Consider the following 25,618-nt stretch of genomic DNA (forward strand, 5'->3'; position numbering starts at 1 on the left):
ACAAAGTACTGAATAATACTGGCCTCATAAAATGAGTTGGGAAGTTTCCCCTGAGCTTCTATTTTCTAGAAGAGATTGCGTAAAATTGGTTTTAATTCTTTTTAACTGTTTGGTAGAAATCTCCAGAGGTGCCGTTTGGGCCTCGAGATTTCTTCTCCTGGAGTCTTAAAGTCATGAAGTCCATGTCTTCAGTGGTTACAGGACTATTCTGTTTATCAGTTTCATCTTGGCTGACTTTTAGCAGTTTGTGGCTTTCGAAGAACTGGTCCATTTCTTCTACGCTGTGGAATTTATGAGCATAAAGTGGTGTCACTTCATTCCCTCCCAGTGGCCATGGACTCTGTGGGGGTCCAGCCTGCTTCACTGTGACGGGGGTGACCTGCGTCTTCTCTACATCTTTGTCAGTCTTGCTGGAGGTTTATCAATTTTATCCAATTGTTCCGAGAACCAGCATTTTGTTTCATTCATTCTCTTCAGTGTTTTCCTATTATGATTATATTTTCTGTTCTTATCTTTTATTATTTCCTTCCTTCTGCTTGCTTTGGGTTTATTTTGCTGTTCTTTTTCTAATTTCTTGAGCTTTTAATTTGAAACTTTTCCTCTTTTCTAATTTAGGGATTCACTGGTATAAATTTCCCATTCAACCCTGCTTAAGCTATATCCTATATATTTTGATATGTGGTTTCCATTCTTTCAAATTTGTTAAGGTTAGTTTTAGGGCCCAGGATATAGACTATCTTGGTCCCACAGGTGCTTAAAAAATATATGCATTTTGCTATTGTTGGAGTATCCTTTATATGTCAGTTAGATCCTGCTGGTTGGTTGTGTCATTTAGACCCTTTATATCCTCGACAACCTTCTGTCTAGCACTTCTATCAGTTGCTGAGAAAAGGGGATATTGAGGTCCCCAAACTATTATTTTAGGTTTGTGTGTTTCTTTCTGCCCCGTCAGTTTTGGCTTCACATGTTTTAGGCCTCTCTTCTTCGGTGCATACACACTTAGGCTTACTATGCCTTCCTGGTAGACTGATCCTTTTATCATCATATAACACCCTTCTTTGTGTCTAGTAATTGCCTTTGCTCTGAAGTACTTTATCTGATATTAATGACCACTCCTATGTTTTTCTGGATCGATGTTTACATGACACATTTTTTTTTCTTTTTTTTTTTTTTTTTTGCGGTACGCGGGCCTCTCACTGTTGTGGCCTCTCCCGTTGCGGAGCACAGGCTCTGGACGCGCAGCCTCAGCGGCCACGGCTCACGGGCCCAGTCGCTCCGCGGCATGTGGGATCTTCCCGGACCGGGGCACGAACCCGTGTCCCCTGCATCGGCAGGCGGACTCTCAACCACTGCGCCCCCAGGGAAGCCCGACACATCTGTTTTCACCCTTTTCCTTTCCCTCTGTGTCACCGTATTTGAATTCTCTTATAGGCGGCAGAGTTGTGTGTGTGTGTGTCTGTGTGGCAACCTCGGCCTTTTCACTGGTATATTTAGACCATTTACCTTTAAGGTGATTACTGACAGTTAGAGCTTAAGTCTTCCATCTTGTTACATGTTTTCTGTTTGTTCCCTCTGTTCTTCCTCCATTTCTCTTTTCTTGTCTTCCTGTCAGTTAAACATTTCATCAGATTCCATGTTGATTTATTAATAGTGTGTCTGAGTCACTGCTTCACCTAACTTTCTCAGTGGCTGCACTGAGCATTACAATATACACATGTAATGTACAACCTGCTGCTGCTGACGCTCTACCGCTCAGGGTCAAGTCTGCAAGCCTCACTTCCACTTAGGTTCCTGCAGCCTCTCCACTTTTTAAAGTCTACTTTGAGCATTTTTTGCACATGCATTTGCCTCACATCATACGATGTTATATTTTTTGTTTCAACAATCAAATATGATTTTAAAAATTCATGTGAAGAAGGATAATCTGTTGTATTTATCTGCATTTTTATTTCTCATTTGTTCTTTCTTTCTTGTCCATATTCCCAAATTATTTCTTTTATCATTTCCTTCTGTTTGAATAACTTACTTTGCCATTCCTTACGGGTACACTGGGCAGCCACAAATTCTCTTAGCTCTCTGTAATCCAAGAACGTCTTCATTTCCTCTTCGTTCCTAAAGGATAGTTTTGCTGGGTGTAGAATTCATGGTTAACAGAGTTCTTCTTTCAGGACTCAGGAAATGCGCCACTTCCTCTGGCCTCCGTGATTTTAGATGAGGTTCCACCATCGATAAAATCGGCATCGCCGCGTACGTAACGCTGGTTTTCTCTGACGGCTTTCCAGTTTTGTCTTCAGTTTTCAGAAGTTTCATGATTGTGAGTCTAAGTGTGGCTTTACCTCTGGGAGTTGCTCAGCAACTGGATTCAGAGCCTTTACCGCACTATCATGTCCACTTGGTTCCTCCAAGGCACTGGGGCTCCTGCTGACCCTGCGGGGTTGCCTGCGGAGCAGGAAGTGCTTCCCCAGGCTGTGCTCCCCCGCCAGCCACTTGTTGGGGAGGGGTCTCCCTGCCACTGTCAGGCATCTCTTGCCTACAGGACCCAAGGAGCACTGCCCCAGCCACTTGTGGGCAGGACATCTCCTGCCGGCCAGCAGCTCACCAATGATCTGGGTGGGAGCCAGGACCCTCTGGTCCACAGGACAAAGTGTTCTTCCCAGGCCAGTGCTCCCTGGCTGCCCCCAGCCCTGCTGTGGCAGGATCCCCCTGGTGTGCTGTCGAGCCATTTGGGGTCTCGGGGGAAGGAGGGAGTCTCTGGCCCCAGGGATGAGGAACACTTGTTGGGGATGCATGCCAGGGGCTCTCACCTGACCCCCAGTGTGGCTGGGAGGGGCTCTGTCTCAATCTGGAGGACTCTGAGCCGACCTGCGAAGCCATCTGCCACCAGGCTGGGGCCAAAGACACTGGCCCTGTTTGCCTTCTGTCACCGGGAGGGGGTTGTGAACACGTGGGCCACCGCGCTGTTCCTCCATCCCAGGGTCCCTCGCCAGCTCTCCCTCTCCCTTCCTTTCAGAGACCTGTGGTGCCTCTCCACTTATTCCAGGGTTCCCAGCTGTGCTTGGTGGGGAGAGCAGGGAGAGGGGAGCCCAGACGTCTTCCCTCTGGAAGTCCCTCTCTGTGGGGCGGTATCTGTCTGATAGATGGCTGGGTTCATTTATTTCTGCTTGTATTAATTTTTAACACCATCTCTGTCGATTTACTTTTCAAATAAGCAAAACATTAACACAGTTCAAAAGTCAAACTATTTATAAAGAACATACTCAGAGATGTCCCACACCCTCCCTGTCTTGCCAGCCCATTCCCACTCCCAGCTGTAGGTAAAAATCTCGTTAGTTTCTGGTTTATCCTTCTTGAGGTTCATTTTGAAAACTAAGGAGATTCGTACACTTCTGTCTTTTTTTCTCATTTCAATACAGGCATGATTTTGGCCTCAGAGCCTCAGTCAGCAGTTAATCATTCAGAGCGAGCAACTTAAAGTCTTCGGAATCTCTGTGCTTCCCTTTCAAACCCCCTTCAGATGCCTCTCTGATTCCATGTAAACCCCCTCCCTCCTTTCTGCTCAGCTCCTCCAGCTGTTGAGTCATTTGTCTACTTTCCCTCTTCACATCTTACTGATCCACTTTCCTCCAGACTTTCCTCATAGTTCTCATTCTTTCTTCCCTCATTAACACATCTGAGAGGCGATCTCAAAGAAACAAGGCGCTGCCTTGATGGGAGTTTGCAGTGAGACGATTTCTGCCAAGCGAATCCTGTTCCGCAGGAAGCCCCTCCCCTCGCGCGCCCTGGGGAAGGGGAGTCACAGGAGAGTATCAAGAGCAGCCTGGACAGAGCCGCCTGTGTGCTCAAGGTCACGTGTTCAGGGCAGAGGGGTGTTGTCGGCAACGCTGTTGATGAAACGGAACGTTCGCGACCGCACGTCATCTGGCGGGGGCCCTGCTGCCTCACAGAGCCCCACAGTCCCGGCAGGTCAGCTCAGCGGCTTCTCACCAAACTCACGCTTCACACCAACTCTCCCCCAAGCACCTACTGCTGCTTCGTATCGCTAGAGCTCCCCAGGCCCCTCCCAAGCGCCCCAGCCACAAGGTCAGCAACGCCGCTCCTGGCTCCAGGGGTTACCGGAAACCTGATGGGAAGGGGTTCCACTCAGGACCACTGGCAGCGCCCTCCGATCGGCTTCTCGGCCAGATGACACGTGTTCCTGGGCGTCGACAGGGAAGTGGGCCGTGGGAGCAGGTGCCACAGGGACGCCCGGGGCAGGTGTCCACAGGTACCACTGTTCTAGGCAAAGCTGCCAGCTGGTAACCAACAACCAGGTGCCGCAACGTCGTCTGTTTGTTTCAGTGATGCCTGGCATTCTCGACAGAGGCCATGAGCACGTCCACAACACTTGCCAAGTGTGACCCTCTGAACAAGAGATGGGACGGCCTGTGTTCCTCCTGGGACGATGGCAGGAACCCAGCTCCACGGGGTCCACACGGACAGCCCTCGCGGAGACAGTGATGGGCCGGAATCTTTACGTCCCAAAGCATTTCAAGTAAGACATGAAGTCCTTTCTTGAGCCATTTAACTCGGGTAAATAACCTAACCTCCCTCTGCTTGAGTTTAGAGGCTGGTGTTGTGAGACCCTAAGAGCGCCAAGACCCCTCCAAACTGACTTTGGTGTATTTAAGAAGGCACCAGGTAAGAGGCCTCCAGGAGCCCCAGAATCTTTACATTCCACACCCTTCCCACGTGATCCCTGGGTTCCGAGTGCCCGGGATGGCCCCGGCCTGGCTGCCCTGCAGTGGGAGCCGCGCCTGCCCAGCCCCACGTCCTCCGTGTCTGCCGATGGGCCCGAGTTGCCGCTGACGGAGGTGGGAAGGCCTTCGCTCTGCAGGGACCTGCGGGCTGGCTTCGGGTGGGTAGGCACACAGGCCACAGCCCCAGGACCTGTGCTGGGTGTGTGTCCACAGAGGACCCTTCCCTCCCCCGCTTTCTCTGCTCTGGATTTGCAGGTTTGCTGCTGCATGTGTAAGAATCACCTCCCGACCTGGAGCTCAAGCTGGGGCACGAGGCCGACCCCCATCAGAGGCTGGGGACGCTGAGCTGGGCCAGCAGATGGTGGAGTGGAGTCTGAAGGGCGTGGAGGGCCCGACCAGGTGACGTTCAGGGCCGGGTGAGGAAGCACAGTGCAGACACGGCAATGAGAAATCTGGACGGGACAGAGGGACGGTCACTAAGGCCTGGAGACCATCAGGGACGATGCCCTCGTGTGGGTGACAGATGACAGAGACGTGGATGCAGAGGAGGCGAAGTGTGGGGATGGATGGAGTGTAGGAAACACACAGACAGGGAGAGGAAAGAGCCCGGAAGACCTTGGCTTTCCCAGCTGGGGGGCGAGCTCACAGGAAGACGGTCCATGTGGAGACGTAAGCCCTGCACACAGAGCCGCTGCGGTGGCCTCGCGTGGCCCTCACACCCGCCACCGCCTCGCGTGCCTGGCCATCCTATGCGCTCCGCCACTGCACCGTCCCTGCCACTCAGCTCTGCGACCGCTTCCCCTTGACTCAGTGACCACGCTCCTTCCTAAGGCTCCCCCCAGCTCGACTGCACTGTGACCGCCATCACTGACCCTGAGGGAAGGACGACGCGCAGGCAGACCCTCTACTGTAGCAGGTGTAACACCAACCTGGGCACTTAGCGCCACAGGCTGCCTTGAGGGGACAGCTCCTTGGACAGTCACCTCCAAGTGCAGGACGTGGCATCAGACTGTCCAGGAGGATGCAGTCTGGATGCAGAATAGGCAGGGCCACGTGGCCATTTCCTTTCTGGAGCATATCTGCCTGCCCGTTAAAAAGATAAATCCCAGCGTGAACAGGGCGCCCGGACCAGGATTCTGGAGTCAGCCAGCCCCAGACGTACATCCCACGTCCACCACTTAGGAGGCCATGGGGCCGCGTGCAAGCTGCACGTGGTCCCTGAGACGCAGCAGGAAGGGCCACGTCCACACACGGGGCCTGCAGGAGACAGACAAAGCCTTGGGAGGTGCCTGCCCCCCGGGCACAGGTAGCAGCTGTGCGTGGGCACTGAAAAGCCAGGGTGAGAGCAGTGCCAGCGGCTGGGGACCAACTGCAGCGGCCGGCGAGGACACCAGACACCTCCACGGCAGGAGGACAGCTTCAGCGGTAAGGTCTCTAAAAACACTCTTCCGAGAGATACAGTCACAACCGATCCTCATATCTCCCGGGAAGGGCACAAAGGTGACCTCTGCCCTGTGCTCCCGACAGGGCACAGGGGCCATGGGATGGATGGCCAGGGCCGGGGAGTAGGGCCAGGAGGGCTGAGACCCCGGCGGGCTGAGCTGCTGGAAAACGCCAAGCACAAAGCCAGGGCTTTAAAATTTCATTAGGAGAGACGGGGACCAGGAGGACAGGCCCGTGCTGCTGAGGACGTGTGCAGTCAGCAGAGGGCGGAGAGAAAGAGCCCCTGAACTCCCAGCCTCCACCCAGGGGACGGAAAAGAGTGAACCCAGCATGGACACCTGGGGTCGGCCGCAGACAGCGTCGGCATGCGAGATGAATTCCCGTCCCCACCCAGGCGAGTCCCGCCAGCTCTGAATTCCCTGACGGAGACTCTTGTTGCTCTGGCAACTCAGAATTCAGAGAAAATGGGAAGATACCAGACAAGACCATGTCCACTTTAGCAAAGGGAGAAAAGGTGGATTTGGGGAAACCTAAGGTTGCTGGCCAGTCACACCCCCGACGGGATTCTAACCTCTGAGTCCTCAGAAACAGAAGTGCAGGCAACCAGGGTGACCACAGATGGAACACAAGGCAGGCTGACCCACTTCTCCACTTCTGTCTTAAGTGCCAGGGACAGGGCCCAGGTCCTTCTAGGTCTAAGAGCACAGCACTCACCGCTGTACCAGTTGACTCTCAAACCACTGAGCTGCCTTAGGGCCACTTTCCTACACGTGAAAAGAATCGGATTGGATCAAGGGTCCTCCTGTCTCGCCTTATCGGAGGCAGTGGTCCCACGAGCCCAGGTATAAGCAGCCCATTCTTGCTAAGAAAGGCCAGGCCTCAGGGCATAGCTGTGCTCAGCTCCAGGGTCCCTGGGTGACAGCTTCCCAAGGCGGCCTGGCCAGGCAGCCCCCTGGGAGCACAGGCTGAACCACCATCCTTGGTACCCATCCTCCCTACGGTGGCCGCTCCACTGAGTGTGTGACAGGGTCGCCTTGGGCTGTAACTCGTTTCCCCAAAGCGTGAGGCTGGGCCCTCTTCCTGCAGCCCTGACCAGCAGCCACCTTGTCTTGTGAAGTGGACTTCCCTGTTTTCCTGGAGAGGCTCAGGGACTCCAGGTGGGGCTGCTTCGTGCTGCACTGAGAAGGCTGCAGGCGTGGCAGGGTCATGGCACGGCCGCTCCTTAGGAAAAGCAAAGCCCAGGCAGAAAGCACGGAAGCCAGGAGAAGCACCACCTGCTCACAGGCAGGGCTGGGACGGCGGGGACTGGGGGAACCTCTAGGCGAGGGAGCCCGGAATCCAAGGTCCTCCCTTTCTCCCTGCCCCACTCTTTGAAACTACAGCCCAAAAGTGCCCTCTCCACTTGCAGCTGCTGAGTCTGGAAAAGTAAGACTATACTGACGGAGCTGGCAGGCCCATGGGTCGCAGGACGGTCTCAGGCGTCCCTCATCTGGGGCCCTAGCCCTCAGCGTCCCCTCCCCTCCCACCCTGGACTGGGGACTCCGTGTGGCAGGAAGCACCACTGCCCGGCGCTGAACACAGCCAAACTAACGCGGGATGACCGGGTGGGTCCTCCAGGCGCTCCGGGGGCTGCTTTATGCAAACAACCACACATCCCCCAGACGGCTGGCAGCTCAGGTTTGAAATTCCCATTTCAAAGACGAGGAAACGGATGCTCCGGAATTCAGACAACTTGCTCCAAGTCCCAGGCTGCTGTGCTGCTGAGGCGGAACCCGGGCTGAGCTCTGCTGGACCCCAGAGATGCCCGCCCCACCCGCCTCGCCCCGGGCCCAGCGAGGCTGGAGAAGAGGCCATCCCTGGAGATGAGGCTGCCTCAGACACACCCGCTGCCGCTGGAGCGCAGCCTGCAGCCTGCAGGGGAGAGAGCACGGAGAGGACAGCGGAGCTGGTGTCCAGCCACCCGCCGTCAGTGCACGCCGCCCTCTGCCTGCCGCCTGAACGGACATCACGCCAGCTTTGCTTCCCGGGCCAAGACCCTGGCAAGGCCGCTGTGAACGCGGCAGCTCACCTCTCTCCGCGGGAAAAGGCAAACCCTCCTCGCTCCAGCCTGGCGACCTGGGCACCGGGAACAACTGCTCAGAAAGATCACGAGGCACAGGCGCCCAATCAAAAATGCTCCCCTCACTCAGGAATAACCGTCACGGGCACAGAAGGGTCACGAAGTCCCCGCCCCTGAACACGGGTCTGGACTCCGCGGGCTCTCCTGCCCGTCGACGCCGATCACACGGCTGGGTCCAGACGGCGTCCTCCGGGCAACGGGCCTCTGCGCCTCCCACCCCGACCTTCCCCACCCCGACTGGCTCCCAGCTGCTGAGGGGTCGAGGATGATCCAGCCGCTGTTCCAAGTCTGCCCCGAACAGCTTTCCACCATCAATTTCCAAGCGTAAAAGGAAACCAAAAAAAAAAAAGAAAAGAAAAAGGAGCTTGATGATTGGAAGGTGCAGAAGCTGAAAATGTCAAAGTCTGAGCATTCAAAAACGGAGGCAGAATTTATATAAAAATACAATAGCAACGGCAGCTGGAGAAGATTCTCCGTGGTCCCAGCAATTACAGGAGCAGATCTGTCCCCGGAGAAGGCCCACTGGGCCGGCCCAGCCTCTCTCCCCCTCCGCCCCACCTCCCTCCAGGGACCCAGCTCCTGTTTTGCAAAATGCTAGCGTTTAAGCCTCTGCACACCTCTTCTGGAAGCTTTCAGTAACACTCACAAGCACGCAGGCAAACCTCACTTAAAAGAAGGGGCCCATCTGCCTATGTGAGGAGTCTGGACCTGACCCAGGACGAGCGGGAGGGCGGTGGGAAAGAAGCAGAGCACGGGCCGTAAGGCAGAGAACCAGAGGAGAGTCACCCTCCGGGCTGCACGCCTCACACGCCTGGCGTCCCCCAGACACCAACGGGTGACCCCCTTCTGTCCCCACGGCAGGCTGCCATCAAGCCTGCAAGACACCCCCAACCTCAAAGCTCCAAACCGAGACAAGGGACTCCAGGACCCGCGGGGACAGCAGGCACTCGGTGGCTTGACCACGGTCTCAGGCATAGGGAGAGCCAGTGTTAACCTGCCAACCATCGCCTCCCACGTTTTCAGGGTCTCTTTGAAAACTCCTTCATGATCAACAAACTAAGCCCCCCAAACAGGAAGCAAGTTACAAAGTCACCAAATGAATTTTCGTTGTTGCAGATTTGAAAAAGGGCAGATGATGTGCCTCTGAAACTCGTTCGTTTCAAAGGCTCATCTTCAGAAAAGTTGAGACGGGCCCCCTGATCCTTGACCCCCAGGAGAAAATCAGTAACGGCGCTCGTGTATTGGTACTGCGACGGTCGCACTATCACTACCTCTTCCCAGCACTCGGGGTCAGTTTCCTGAGCCCGCCCGGAGCTCGGGGCCCGGCCGCCCTCCCGCCGGACCGCTCACCTGCTTCTCCAGGCGCCCGAGCTGCTCCTTGTATAAGGCGTCGCGGCGTCTCAGCTCCGCCTCTCGGCTCTCCAGCTCCCTGGCCTGCAAGGAGAGCAGAGTCCAGTCAGCCGGTGGCGACCTACGAATGGGAAGCCCGCGCAGTGCCACGTCGCTACCGACGTTAAGGGGGAACCCTGCAGCACTGACCAGGGCAAGCGTGTGCACACACGCCCCACGGTCTCCAAAGGCAGACAGGATGACTAGGGCCCCATCACAACGCAGAAACAGGGCGGCTTAGGTGACGGCCCCGAAGCTCAAAGCCACGAGCAGAGCTGGGGTGGAGCCTGGGCAGAGAAGGGCCTGGACGGAAGCCGTGCAGCCTCAAGGCGCGCAGGCCAGAAGCACTGCGCCGTCCCCATAGCACACGCGCCGCCGACTCACTCCCTGAGCTCTGAGCGGCGGGCACGCCCAGATGTCCTCCTTCTGCTGAGCAGACCACCTGTCTCCAAGGGCCAGGGAGCTGAAAGGTGAGCAGCCTTGGAACCCAGAATCCTAGGCCTCGCGGGACAGCTGCCCCTCGGCCTCCTGACGGGAGCACACGGCCGAGGACCCCCACAAGGTCACAGCAGGCTACCCGGGCCAGCCCCCTCCCCACCCTCAACCAGCCGGGGGTCCTTCAACAAGTCCCTGACCCCAAGCGCCAGCCCACGCATGTGTGACACATAAACCCGGAATGACTCCCCCCACGGGCTGTGCACGGGTCAAAGGAAACCCCAACGGCAAGGCCAGGGTCACGGTAGGCCCACGCACAATGATGCTGCATCAGACGAAGCAGGAATTCACGTCCTCCTGACGGGGAGGCCCATGTCCCCGGAGCCCTTGGAACCTCCCTGAGTCAGGGCCCCTGGCCTGCCTCTGCCTGAGAAAAAGGAGGGCTGGCCTGGCGCAGGAGCTGTAGAAAGTGCGTGCAACGCAAACGCCCGGTGTTGGCGCCTGGACCAGAGGCCGTGCCGGTGCCGCAGGTTTGGCGGACGGAGGTGCCCACTCTGCAGAGCGGCCACCGTCCGGCCCTTGCCTGGCGCATGGCAGGCAGGTGGCCCTCAGGTCAGAGCCAGACGTTAGCGGGTGTTGCCACGTGACACACACGCCTGTAAGGGGGCTGGGGCACTGGGGGTGAGGGGGAGCTCCTGTCCTCATGGAGCTTAGATCCCAGCAGAAGAGACAGAAAAATAGGACAACTGCAGATGGACACGGGCTGGGGAACCACAGGCGGACAGCTTGCAGGGTAGCGACCGTCGTTCTCCCTAAGACATTTCCCAGCCGGCCTTCTGGGGAAAAACACTGCATAAAGCACACTGTCTCCAACACAAAGGTAAAATGTCACCATTATGCATGCCCGCTCTCGGGTCACAGTCTTTGAAGGGGGAAGTGAAGGGAACTGTCAGATGAGCACGCTCGATGCACCTGCCCTGCTCCAAACACAAGGCAGATAACAAGATGCAAACGTCCAACAGAACAGACGGGCACAGAGGCAGGTGAGGCCAAAGCCACAGCCTTGGGCAGAGGCGGGCATGGGGCCAGCTTCGCCCCCGGAGCCCAGGGCTCCCCCAGGATAAGAAGCCAACCTGAGAATCCTGAGGACCCCATGTCGGGCCGTGGTTCTCAATCTGCCGGAAGCTGGGTTCAGCCCAGAGGCCACAGCTCCAGCGCCGTGAACCCCAGGCCACAGCTGGGTGGCGCGGGGACTGGCTGGCACTTGGGGCAGCTGTAGGCTGCCACGAAAATGCTCGGCAGGCAGACAAGGAAATAGGAGAGAAACGAAGCCAACAAGACCAAAACCAAAACTTGTGCTCAAAACAAGCCTGCAAACCAAATACGGCGAGGAAGCGTAAGCTTAGAAAGGCTGCCCGTCAAACCAGCAGCTGATGCGAATTCGCTCCAGACAAAATTCACACGATGGGACGTTATGACACGGCTTTTTACAACTTTATTATGCAAAACTGTATTACTGTACTAAAATAATACTAAATAAACACGGATATTATAATATTAAAATATATATTAAATAATGTAAAATAAATATAAATTTATAATAAAATTTAAGAAAACCCAGATAGCCATCACTAAGCTTCAAAATGATAAACTAGGGACTTCCCTAGTGGTCCAGCAGTTAAGAATCCGCCTTCTAATGCAGGGGACATGGGTTCGATCCCTGGTTGGGGAACTAAGGTCCCACGTGCCACAGGGCAACTAAGCCTGCACGCTGCAACTACTGAGCCTGTGCACCACAACTAGAGAGAGAAGTCCACGCACCACAGTGAAAAGATCCCACATGCCACAACGAAGATCCTGCAACACCGCAACTAAGACCCGATCTAGCCAAAAATAATTAATTAATTAACTTTAAAAAAAAGGAAATATTAAAAAATGATTAACGGGAATTCTGTTTCACCTACAGCGCCCACCCCTCCCTCCCCCCAGATTCCTTACAGCAGGTCATTTCATCTGCACGTACTTCAATATATTTCTCTAAAAGATAGAGACTTTTATTTTCCTAATCAGAACCAGTAGCATTGCATACCAAAAAAAATGAATTCCTTAACACCATCAAATATTCAGCCAGTGTTCAAATTTCCAATTGATAAAGGATTTTAAACATGTAAGTTTAAGGTGCTCAAAAAGATAAATGAACTTCTGATTTAAAAAGAAGCAATGAACCTGAAACAGGCAAGCCCCCAAGTAAGTAAATATTAGAAATGTCAATTTCTTCAAGGAACAAGGAATCAAATGCATGAGACAAGCCCCAAGCTGAGGGCAGTTAGGGGGAAATTAGGAAATGGGGACGCAGTAGAGAGATTTGGCCCTGCAACGGGGACAAGGACGCACAGTAACAGAGGAGGCAGAAAACTCGAGGGCAGAGCACGGGCCGGAGTCCAACTGCCTTGTGGCTGCTCGGGGGACGGGGACGCACAGGGACGGCAGGGGGAGGAGGGGGAGGCCCGAGCGGAGGAGGCGGGGGCGGAGGAGAATGAGGGGAGGAGAGGACGGAACAGAAAAGACCAGGCAAGGTTGCGGGAATCAGTATAAGTAATCAGGGATCACAGCTTTTGAGATGGTCCCCTGGGATCCCACGTCCCCGGGCTCGGGCCCTGGAGTGACACCCGGATCCTGATGAGCAGCTATGACTGGAGCGAGAGGGGGCAGTTCCAGGGGCAAAGGTCGTGCTTTCGGTCTGGCGCCCACCCGCTTGTCCACGCCCACGGAGCCAGCTTCCCTGGTGTTGTGGGCTGCCCTCCGGAGATGCCCCTGTGGCACGGAGCTGAGAGGCCTCAGCCCAATGGCCCGAGGGCCGTGGGACGGGACCGCAGCCATGAGAAGCCAGGGGCAGAGGCCCAGCCAAGCCCAGTCCCAGCCCCAAGGACCCGTGAGGTGTCCAGCGTGAGGTGTCCGCGGACACCGTGAGGTCATACGTGGTTACTGCTTTAAACCACTAGATGCGTAGCTTGTTATTTAGCGACAGATAATGAATATAGACCACAAGCCAAATAACCTCAGCCTTAAAGGAAAAAGATTAACACTTCGGGTAAAAGGAAGAAAAAGGAAATCCAACTGTATGCCACTCACAGGGGACCCAGTCCCCACACTAAGGGTCTCACAGAACAAAGGAAAACCCTCCCTGGCACAAATATATACTGCAGTGCCCATTGTTCTGTTTCGTTTACCCAAAAGGTTCAGCATTCAATCAACCATTTAAACACACACACACACAAGAAAATAAAGATGTACCATAGAGAGGAAATACTCAATAGAGCCAGATGCACAAAGGCCCGGAGTTAGCCCAGAGGGACTTCAAAGTCACCAGGGTTAACACGGCGGAGACTCTAGCAGGAAAGGGTGGGCACCGCATGGGAAGTCGTGGAGACTTCCTACATTACTCCTGAGGAGACGCCAGCCGCTAGTCTCACAGAGAGTCCCTCGCATGTGATGAGTGGCTTCTCCTGCTGGTTTCAAGATTCTCTCTTTGACTGTGGCCTCTGACAGTCTGGCTGCGACGCGTCTCAGTGTGGGTGTCCGGAGATCTCCCCGTGCACAGCCCTAGCCAGAATGTGGCCTCCAGCTTCCCAGCAAAGCGCCGGAGTTTTCAAAGCCTCCCACATTCCTCTTTTCTGTAGCTCTGCTTGCCTAGCGCTTGGGTTACCCCACTGTCTGCACCCAACTGTCCCACGCGTTCAACAATGGCCTCCGATGGTTTACGGCAAACGACCCCAGGGCATCCCTGAGTCACGAGTCATGTGAAATGAAGTCAGCCTTGCGAGTGGGGTCCTCCAGGGAACCCCTAGACAGGAAGAAGAAGGACGACCTCTGGGAACAGGGCTTTGAAGGACTCCAATCCTTTTCCACCCCGTGCACTGGTTGCCAGGCTGCTGGGTTTTACCAAGATTGTGTCTGCTGGCTTTCAAGGTTACTGCTTAGGTTGGGGAAAGGAGGACGGGAATAAGGACAATTTGAAATGCCACAAACCTCACGCTCCTTACTGAGATTCACCCATTTTTCCTGAACAAATGCCCCTGGATGGCCACAGTCTTTGGTTAACTTTCAGTTCTGAAAAAATAGGCTCTGTCCGTTTTCATTGCTTTTATGGAAGAGAGGGTCTTCAGAGGCCCCTCCTCCACCTTCACTGACACCACCCGAACTAGAACAGAACCAAACAAAGACGCAAGGAATCGTGGGCTCCTTAGCAAACAGGACAGAGCAGAGGAAAGAGGCGATGCACCTGGAAACAAATGGTTAGAGATTACTCACACTGAAACCCAAGCAGACGACGCATGAAAAATAGAATGAAACAGGGCCCCCAAGACCTACAGGACAATATTAAACGACAGAGCATACCTTTAACTGAAGTCCTAGTAGGAAAAGAGAAAGATGGGGCAAAAAAAGGGAAGAGATAAAGGCCAAGAATATTCCAAAATTAATTAAAGACCACAAATAGATCTGAGAAGCTCGGAAAACTCCCAAGCAGGGTGCTTTTGTGAAGTTCCTAAATAATTCCTGAAGTAACAGAATCCTTCTTGAGCACAGATTTTTTCAAAAGTAATTTCCAGAATAACTACTAAAAATGTAACCAAAGAAAGCACAAGTAAAGAGTCAGTAGAGGAGATAAAACGAAATGCTAAAATGTACTGATTCGTCTCCACCCTCTCCCTCAAAAAACATCTACAAGAAAGCAGCAACAGAGGAACAAAGAACAGACGGAACAAACAAATAACAGACGGTCAATTTAAATGCGCTCACACCAACAATGACATTGAATAGAAACAGACTTACCCCGTATTCGTTCCCTCTTGCTGTTGTGAGAACTTACCAGAAACGTAGTGGCTTAAAATACTACACGCTTATTCTCTTACAGTTCTAGAGATCGGAAGTCTCGAATGGGTCTTCTTTGGCTACAGGCGTGGGGTCAGCAGGGCTGTGTCCTTCTGGAAGCTCTGGAGAAGAACCCGTTTCCTCGCCCTTCCCAGCGTCTAGGGGTCGCCTGCATTTCTCGGCTCACGGCCCCACGTCGCCCTGACCTCTGCTACTGTCATCACGTCTCCTTCTCTGACCCTCCTGTCTCCTTCTTTCCCTGGTCGTTCCCTGATTTCCCTTTCTCCTAATCTCCCTGACACTTGAGATCACACAGGCCATCCTTGGATAATACAGGATAGTCTCCCCACCACATATTCTTAACTTAGTGACATCTGAAGAGCCCTGTTTACCATGCAAGAGAGTACATTCACAGGTCCTGGGGGTTGGGAGGTGGACGTCTCTGGGGGGCCGTTATTCTGCTTACCATACACACCAATGCAAAGGCAAAACCCCACCTATATGTTATTGATAAAAAATAATACAAACAGGTTTTAAAAAATGGGAAAAGGTGTATCGTGCACACCAAGCACAGTAAGTCCCCTACACATGATCCTTCAAGTTGCGAACTTTCAAAGATGCGAACGTGCGTTCCATCAACGTCAGGCGTGAGTGAAATGGCAGCTTGCCCTCCGTCTCCTATTGCCAGCAATCCTTCAGCTCTACCATCTTCCACCTCCTCTCCCTCCTCCAGTCAGTAACTTTTCTTGCCTGTTCACTTGATGCCAGCCCCTGTGTGCCACCTGTCGTACCGCACTGCTGTACTTTTCAAGGTACTGCAAGATTAAAAATGTTTTCTTTACTTTTTGTGTTTTTTTATGTATTATTTGTGTGAAAAGTATTATAAACCTATTACAGTACATTATTATGTAGCCGACTGTGTTAGTTGGGTACCTAACTAACTAAGGCTAACTTTGTTGGACTTATGAACAAATTGGACTTAGGAATGTGCTCTCGGAACAGAACTCATTTGTATGCAGTGCACTTGCTGTATGAGAAAGCTGGTATAGCTATATTAATATCAGATAAAGGAGAATTCAAGACAAAAAAATATTACCAGATATAAAGAAGGGCAGTTCACAATCATAAAAGAGACAATTAGTCAAGAAGAGATAACAATCATAAACGTGTATGCGCCTGGTAACAAAAATCCCAAATACACAGAACAAATTGGACAGATTAAAGAAGAACATAAATAGATCCACGAACATAGTCAGAGAATTTAACGTCTCTCAAGATACTGACAGAACAACTAAACAGGGAGGGCTCACAGGGCAGGTGGGTTCCAAGGCAGCAGAGTAAGAAGAGAACATGACCAGGAAAAGGCGAGGCCGCCGCGTCCCTGCGCGTCCACCGCGTCTGGTCCATCGGCCCCGCGCTCTGCACCCTCGCTTCCCCTCAGCAGCACCCAGGTGCTGGGCGGAAGGTACCACCTCGATTGTAACAGAAACAGCGATCAGAGACGACTCCTGAACGACAGGGCCGAGTCAGTAAGAACAGCAGTGACCACGTAGCAACGGTTTATAAACAATGACTCAAGTGCCCCTTCAACTCACCCAACCATCCGGTGAGGAGGGAACCATTAAACCCACTTAAAAGGCAAGAAAACCGAGGCACAGAGTGATGCAGTCACCCAGAGCCACACAGTGAGGTCACGCAGAGCTGAGATGCTGAAGTCAAAGACTTTAGCTGTCCCCAGAGGGACAGAGTCCCAGCACGTGTGGGTCTCCACGCAAACCGTCCTGGAAGGTGCTCCCATCCCCGAGGCTTCTAGAAGGGCTCCGGCCTGGGAGGGGAAAGGTCAGAAAACTAAATGTAACCACGTGCACGACTCCGCTTACGGTGGCTGCCTAGGGGGCGGGGCAGAGCGACAGGCCACGTGGGGCTCCTGCTGGGGAAAGCCCGGGACTGCCCAGCCTCCTCCGGGAAGGCCACCCAGCGGGGGCCACTGGGTCACAGTCCTGACCTCTCCACGCGGCACGGAGGACGGGACTGAAGCTGTGAAGTCAGCGAGGGTCACTGCTGAGAGGATGAAAGATGGGAGGGAGGGAGGGAAGGAAGGAGAGGCCCGCTCATGGCCATGAACTGCCTGGTCCTCCTCTGGTCTACTGGGTGGTGTTGGTTTGGTTTGGTTTTCAATTGAATTGGTCACCAGCGTTTACCAAACTGGGATTTTTACAGAAAAACATCTGGACTTCCCTACGAGAAACTGGAAAACAGGTCATGAACCCAGCGTGGACAGCAGTTCTGCCCGGGGCCGTGCGTCCTCCTTCCCAGAGCCAAGTGCTGGGCCGGTCTGCAGGTGCCCTCCCCTCCCCGGCACTGCACGACCCTCTCTGGCCTTGCTTCTCGCCACACCAAGGCTCCGCTGCTTCCCAGTCTCTGCCTGTTCAGACTACCAGCCACCACAGCGTCCCGGCAGCTCGTGTGTCCGGAGCCCTCCCGGAGCGAGGGACACACCAGGGGGATGGCAGGCCGAGGACATGCTGATGAGCGGCTAGGATGCCGGACGGACGTGGGGAAGGGCTGTGAGGACAGGGGCAGCCAGAGAGGGGGGTGGTGACCACTCAGGCCTCTGAGGAGGCGACACAAACGCGAAGGCTTCCCGGGGGAACAGGCTGCTGCGCTCGGGCCCGGGGAGAGGAGAGAGGTCAGCTGTGCTGAAAGGAAGGGGGCACCCAAGAGCACTAAGCAGGAGACCTATACGATCTGACATTTATTTTTTAAACCCAGTTCATAAAAGCCGAACCGGAAGGCTGCTGCCCAGGAAGACGTCCTGATTCCCTCTTGTCGCGCATGGTGACTCGCGGGCAGGCGCACAGAGCATCCCCTGCGGCTGTGTCAGCTGTCGCCACACAAGGGCAGTGAGGAGAGGCTCACAGAGGAAATAATAGGCAATCTTCTAGCCGAACACCTTTTAGAAAGTAATGATGGAGAATAAACCCCCGCCTGGGAGCGAGGCAGGGGCTGTCTTTCAGCGCAGGGTAACAACACGCCGCTTGAAATAAGCCGGTTGGGCAGAGGAGTGCCTGCGCTCAGATCTGCAGGCTGAAAAGATTGGCGGGGGGAGGGGGCCGCATTCGCCGCTCCACACGGCTGCAGGTATCAGAGCTCAGAGACACGGCTTCAACACAATGGTGCCTGGGCCATGGCTCTCGCACAGAACCAGGCCACGGGCAGAGGCGCCGCGTGCACCGGGCAGAGCCGGCCCCCCGTGCCAAGGTGTCCAGAGCATCCTCCTGGCCTGATGTGAACTGGAGACGTTCTCAGAGGTGAACGGGTCGTGGGGAGCAGCCCCTGACTCACCAGGAACGGGTGGCCAGGGGCCTGGTCACACCCTGAGCACGTGGCTGTCAGCAGGCAGGTGGGCCAAGCTTCTAACCCGCCAGAGGGATCCGGGCTCCGTGCAGCACTGTCCCACCAGCCCCGCTGGCTCCCACGACCTGGGCTGAGACCACAAGGACGCGAGAACTTGGAAGAGCCGCCCCAGCGCTGGCGTGGGGCCTCCGTGGCACAGCCCAGAGGCCAGGCTACGGGGGGCGGCGGCGGCCACCCTGATGGCCTTCGAGACACACGATGGTTCAGGGCCAACCCGAAGTCTGCTCAGACCCTGCAGCCCCGCCCACAGCCTCTGCCTGGCCACGTCGTGGACGACGGGGAGGCGGCACTGAAGGACCACTCTTCTGTGACCTCGACTCGACCACCTGCAAGCGTGCCCCCTTCACGGGCGCCAGGCTTTCCACGGCTCTGCTCTTGCCCTACCGTTCTGTGCCAGAACGCCTCTTTCTGCGTCCTGCCTGCCAGCCTGGCCGATTCTCCAGGCCCTGCCCACGTGCTCTTTCTTCTTGGACTCTCCAGCCCCCCGTAAACTCCCGCCGTGGGGTGTGTGGGCAGGGGTGTGCTGTCCTACTTCTACATGGGGCAGGTGTGCTGGGGATGACTCGTCAGGGCGGGCACTGGATTGGGCCCCGACAGTCACCGTCCCCTGAATCCGGGCCCCCAGCCTCCCTCCCTGCTCACAACAGCGGGGCTGGTTTCTGTGGCTGCAGGCAAGATCTGACTGTCGTATCTTCTCTTCCCTCGGCATCCAAACGTGACGGCTTCTCCCATCTGTGCTCCCGGGGTGCTTAAATAGATTTTATAGTTATTCTAATTATCGTTACGCCAAGCGATCTACTGACCCCCGCAAACATCCGCGCTTTGTGGGGGAAGCCGCAAGCCCCTTCTGTCCCTCCGGCAGCACAATAGATTTTATAGTTATTCTAATTATCGTTACGCCAAGCGATCTACTGACCCCCCGCTAACATCCGCGCTTTGTGGGGGAAGCCGCAAGCCCCTTCTGTCCCTCCGGCAGCGCACCTAGCATGCAGGCACTGGCCATTCGTCCTCAGAACTGAACTTACACGTTCACATTATCAGAAGCGTAACTCAGGCCCTTACACAAGGGCCAAACCTTCAAGAATCTCCTGGGAGGTTATCTACTTGCTGTCCAACAAACAGCTCATGCCATGATTGCCACTGTCCACGCGTGGATGCCGACGGCAGGGCCGGCCTGGAGCCCAGGGCCTCTGGTCGTGCAGCCACGCTCTGGGCCTCCTTAAGAGAGGTACTGAGTTTCTGGAAAGAGCCAGAAGGTTTCGGTACCGGGGCCAAGGACGGAGGTGAGCTGTCCCAAGGTGGGGGCAGACCCAGACACAGAGTGTGCAGTGGGCACCCCGACCCCAGGGGGAACCTCCCTGCTCCGGGGGCAAGTGCGGGGTTTCCGCCCCGCTGAGTGCTGAAGGGGTGCGGGTGCGTGTACACACGTGCACGCGTGTACACCTGTGTGCGTGAGCCTCCCGTCACACCCCCGCCCCCCCATGGGGACTGTGTCTCTGGGCCTCGTCTGTCCCACTAACCTCTAAGCCCGGGTAAGCGTGACTCGAGGGCTGGGTCTGTAAGCTGCTCGACCCACAGCGACGACGTGGGCCCCCCACCCTCCCAGCACCGCACTCCGCGGGCCTGCCCCGCCCGGCCCATCATCCTCTCACAGGCCTGCGGTGGCTCTGCTTACCTGGTCCCATACCAGCCCCCCTACCGGGTCAGGCTGCCGCTCGGGTCCTGTTCCCAGGGACCCGGGAAGCAGAGGGAACAAGCCAGTGCCCTTGTGGGAAGCTCAGCAACTCCAGGAGCCGGAGACCCTCAGTCGTCCTGTTCCCTCCTCTCAGCGAAGGAGCAGCAGGGGAAGGGGAAGGAGGGACCAGGAATGGGGCCCAAGGGACCCCGCCCGCGCCATGGTGAGGGTCTCGGCAATGGGGAGGCACTGAGAGTTTCAACAAGGGACATTAATACTCAGAATCGCCCGTTGCGAAGGCCAGTCTCCGGCGGTGCTGGAAGCCGATCGCAAAGAAGAGGAAACCCTGTGGCCAACAACCTGTTTAGCCAACCAGTGAGGAGGCCGGGACCCAGGGCGTGTCTCTGACCTGGCCTCCGTGAGAAAAGACTACAGACAGGGAAGGACAGGTCTCATCCGGGGGCCGCGAGGGGCGGGGAGGGCCCGGCGCGCGGCCTCCAGGTCGCTGGGGCGATGGCCCCTGTACAAAGATGGAGATGGGGGTTCAGCTCATGGGAGCAGCTGTCGGGGGGGCCCGACTAAAGCTGCCCGCACGCCTGTCTTGGCAGGCCCCCTTCCAGTCCCCACCTAAGGCGGGAGCCCTACGGCGTCTGCGGACACAGACGGCCCGCGGCCCACGTGGCAGAACTGCTCCTCCCGGACCAAGCGCCCTGACAAGCTCTGGACCAAACAGAAGAGGCAACCGCCTGAAGGGCCTGGAGAAGAGCAAGCACAGCCAGGAGGCTGCTGCTGAAATTCTGCCTCTGTGCACCAGTGCCAGACAGAAACGTGGAGACAGAGCTCTGGGTGAAGGAGCAAAGGGGGCCACAGCGGGCTAACGCCCTCAAGACTGCGTGTCCCTCTCGGAGGGGGAGCGAGGAGCAGGGCGTGCTCCGCCCGTGGACAGTCCTGGGGTCGGCTGGCATCAAGGTGAAGTTTCACCTTGATGAAGCGTCATCAGCCTTCTGCTTTCAGCACGTCTGGGGGTCTATGTGCTTGTGGTCAGCATCTTTCATCTGGTGGGTCAGCTTCCTGCAAAAGCAACTTAGGAACGTGCGTCAGGCCTTTTTGTCTGCATCCGTCAGGGAACCGGGAGTTCAGTGATTCTGTGATGTGGCAGGATTGTAGTCTCAGCTGTTCCCAGTTCCCCAGCCCAACAGCTACTCTTTGTTTCTCCATTTTCACATTTCCCATCATTCACTCCTCAGTCAGCATTTACTTCAATAGACAAGGACACGAGGGCCTGGACACAGTTTCATGCGGGAGGAGGGTCGTCGTCATGTGGAAGGAGGACACGGCAGGAGGGGCCGCCATTCCCACGAGTTTTCAAGAACTGGTCCCATTGGTGCCACACTGGGAGCCGAGAAACCGAAGAGAAAACGAGAAATCTGCGTTCGGGGCCGCGCTAGAGAGCGAGGAGAGCCCCGAGCCCTGCACATGAACTCTGCCCGAGCTCAGGCTGACCCTGACCCGCCCGTGCTGTGCAGCGAACGCTCATTAGAGGGAACTTGAGGTTTAAACACCTACTTCAGCAAAGCGGGACCGAAATGTCCACGGTCCACTGTCCAGCCCACAATGCTGGAAAACAAACACGAACCAGCTAATCAGACCCAACGTAAGTAGAAGAGAGGAGATAAGAGAACAGGAGTGGAAATCGAGGAAACAGAAAGCAAACAGTAGAGAAAATCAACCAAGTCAAGAGTGGGTTTTGGGAAAAGATCAATAAAACTGGCAAGTTCCTCGCTGGAACCCGAGAAGCGGGCGTGTGGTGACAGGTCCCTGGGACGCAGGAGGGCGTCGCCAAGGGTGCAGAGCAGGCCGGCGGACCCCCACCGGCTCCCCCCAAGACTGAACACTCCGTCTTCTCGGAAGGACCACACATGGCCCGGCGGGGACCACCCTGAGCAGAGGCCCCAAAGGAGAAGATGCCAGTGTCCTGTCCCATCCAGGCTCCAGACTGACAGGTCCGGGGCCACCATACCCTTCCAACACACGCCCTTTTAGTTAGGCCAGAGCTGGTCTCCAACCAAAGAATCCTGGCTGTTACCAGGGCCACAGGCACCCGGTTAAGACACAGGGGATGACACGGCAGCCAGGGGACAGGGACCAGCAACTCCGACAGGAGGAGGGACACCAGGAGCTGACGCCAGAGGCGGCCCTGACGCGGTGGCACCTGCGCCCCAACTCAGACCAGTCCTTCCCCTCAGCCCCCGGAGCCCAGGCATCCGGAGAGGCGGGCAGGCCAGAGCCAGAAATGACAGGAGAGGCGGCAACAAGAAATCTCTTGGGCCAAGGCGCTGCCCGGAGGCTCTGGGCTGGACACAGCAACCCTTCCTGGCAAGGAGGTGCTCTCCCAAAAGGAGCATCTGGGGAGGCGAGCGCTCCCGCCTTTGCCCATCCCCAGGCGGCCTGGGGAACCGAGGGTCTCACGGGAGCCAGCACAGGGAGCCTCGGCTTCAAGGGGAGGGCAGACCTGACTCCTGGCTCAGCAGCCTCCTTGCTTTCTCCTCTGCAGGCTCTAAGCCCGTGCTCTGCGCATAAACCACACCCCTGCTCACAAGCCCGCCCTTTAGCTAGGAGAACGGTGGATCTCTCATCGTCAGGCAGGCAGAGGGCGGCAGGAAGTTCAAGCCCAAGCCTGATCCCCTGAGCCCAGGAGTCCTTCCCTATGGACTCCCAAGAACTCCAGGATTCCCCCACCGTTACTCACTGACGATCCCATCTGGGCTTTTCTGCACAAACTGGCCCCAAGGTGGGAGCAGAAGCTGGGCCACGCCCTGCAGGGGTGTCACAGAGCTGGACAGCAAGGACAGAGGCTACTGTATGTAAAGTATACCTCAATAATCTCTCCTTTAAAACGATCAGTTATAATTCACCACATTAATGGAACAAAGGGGAAAAACGCACGGGCCTGAGCAGATTCAGAAAAGTATTTGATAAAATTCAACACATACTCATGATAAACTCAGCAACTTAGCCCAGAAATCTGACAAAGAGTATCTATAAAACCTGCACTAACACCAGACTTAACGGTGAAATACTGATCATCTCCCCCTATGTCCACAACTAAGAGAACAGCACCCAGATAATAATTTCTGTCCTAAATTGTACTGGAGGTCCAGCCAGTGCAACAAGGTAAGAAAATAAATGAAATTCTTAAAAATTCCCATCCTTGAACTGGAAAGGAAGAAGTGGAATTGCCATGACACTCAGATGACCTGACTGTATGTAGAAAAACCTAAGGAAACTACACAACAATACGTGGACTAATAAGTAAGTGTATCAAAGTCGCAGGATACGATGTCATAAAAATTAAATAAAAATTAATCACATTTCTATATACTAGTAATAAATAAACATAATTAAAATGAAAAGCAATACCATTTTCATTAGCATCCAAATATATAAAACACCCAGGAGTAAATCTAACAAAAGAGAATCTAAGATCACTGCACAGAAATCTAAGAAGCATTGCTGAGAAGGCCTAAACACAGAGAGAGAGAGAGAGAGAGAGAGAGAGAGATGGTGGGGGGGAGAAACTGAAGACTCGAGAATGTTAAGATTTCAACTCTCTCCAAATTAATCTACAGATGTTAATCTGACAAACTGATTCTGAAACTGATATAGAAATGCGAGGAACCTAGAAAGGCCAAATAATCTTGAAAACAACAAAACTGTAGGACTAATACACAAGATAATCAGACCTACTATAAAAGGAAAGACACTGACTGAACAGAACAGAGTCCAGAAACAGCCATCACACAGAAAGGTAACTGATGAACGACAGAGGTTTCTCTTGCAATCCAGGGAGGGAAGAGTCGCCTTTGTAATAAATGTATATCCCTAACTGTACCTTATACAAACTTTAATTCACACTGGATTAGAGACCTAAATGAGAAAGATTTTTAAAAATTGAAAGGTAGCATCAGTACAATCCCTATCAAGAGCTCAGCTGACTTTTTTCTTTTGCAGAAACATAAAAATCCATCCTAAAATTCATACAGAATCTCAAGGGACCCTGAACAGTCAAAAGAGTCAGGAAAAAGAACAAAGGTAGAGGATTCACTCCTCTTGATTTCAAAACTTACCACAAAGCTCCGTAATAAGACAGTGTGCTACTGACATGAGGATAGATGTGTAAATTAATGGGAGGAATTCAGAGGCCAGAAATAAACCCTTATATTTACAGTCAACTGGTTTCAATGAGGGTGCCAAGTCCATACAATGGAGAAATAACAGTCCTTCAACAGATGATGCTAGCACAACAGGACATCCACATGCAAAAGAAAGAAGCTGGACTCCTACCTCACACCGTACAGAAAAACTTAAAATGGATCACAGACCTACATTTAAGAGCTGAAACTTTATACTCTTAGAAGAAAATATAGGGATAAATCTTCAGGACTTTGAATTTGGCAACAGATTCTTAGATATGACAGCAAAAACACAAATAACTAAAGAAAAATAGATCAGTTGAGCTTCATCAAAATTTAAAACTTTTGTGTTTCAAAGGACATCATCAAGAAAGTGAAAAGATACCCATAGAATGGGTGGAAATATTTGCAAATCATTTATCTCACAAGTGGCTTGTACGCAGAACTCTTACAACTCAAAAATACAAAGGCAAATAACCTAACTTAAAAAGGGCAAAGGGGGGCTTCCCTGGTGGTGCAGGGTTGAGAGTCCGCCTGCCGATGCAGGGGACGCGGGTTCGTGCCCCGGTCCGGGAGGATCCCACATGCCACGGAGCAGCTGGACCCGTGAGCCATGGCTGCTGAGCCTGCGCGTCTGGAGCCTGTGCTCCGCCACGGGAGAGGCCGCAACAGTGAGAGGCCCACGTACCGCAAAAAAAAAAAAAAAAAAAAAAAGTGTGACAAATGGGACTTAACAAAAGAGATTATTAAGAAAGTGAAGAGGCAGGCCCCAGATTGGGAGAAGATATATGCACATTATATATTTTCAACAAAGGACTAGATTCAAAATATATAAAGAACTCCTACAAACTGATAGAAAAAAAAAAACAGTTTTTTAAAAATAAGTAAAAGATATGAACTGACATTTCACAAAAGAGGCTATCTATATGGCCAATAAACATTTTAAAAGGTCCTCAACCTCCACAATCGTCGGGAAATGCAAATCACAACCACTGCTTCTCCACCAGAATAGTTCCAACTAAAACAACTGACAGTAAGAAAGGGGGTGGGGACCGGAGCCCCGGAACTCTCACGCGCTGTTGGAGGGAACGGAAATCCATAGATAGAAGCACTTGAGAAAACTGCGTGGCAGCTCCACTACACTTAAAGACTCAACAGAAACGAGTGCCTATGTCCACAAAGCACACGTATGAAAATGCATCGCTCATCAAGGTCCCAAACTGGAAACAACTAAATGTCCACATGCAGCCTGGTCAGTGAGCTGTGGTTTCCACAGACAAATGCTACCCAGCCACGGAACAGGGAAAGCACAGCTGAGCACAGCAGACGGGAGAAAGGG

At 54.1% G+C, this 25,618-nt stretch overlaps 1 protein-coding gene across 1 annotated transcript in view; it reads right to left on the minus strand.

Moving 5' to 3' along the window:
* CHCHD6 (coiled-coil-helix-coiled-coil-helix domain containing 6) overlaps window positions 1–25,618 on the minus strand; it is a 125,378-nt gene that overhangs the window by 34,597 nt on the left and 65,163 nt on the right. The window contains exon 5 of the mRNA XM_067755708.1: window positions 9,649–9,732. Coding sequence (XP_067611809.1) covers window positions 9,649–9,732 — 84 coding nt within the window. The remainder of the gene's footprint in view (window positions 1–9,648; window positions 9,733–25,618) is intronic.

The sequence above is a fragment of the Pseudorca crassidens genome, chromosome 10, assembly GCF_039906515.1.
Source record: "Pseudorca crassidens isolate mPseCra1 chromosome 10, mPseCra1.hap1, whole genome shotgun sequence".
In the NCBI taxonomy this organism is placed as follows: domain Eukaryota; kingdom Metazoa; phylum Chordata; class Mammalia; order Artiodactyla; family Delphinidae; genus Pseudorca; species Pseudorca crassidens.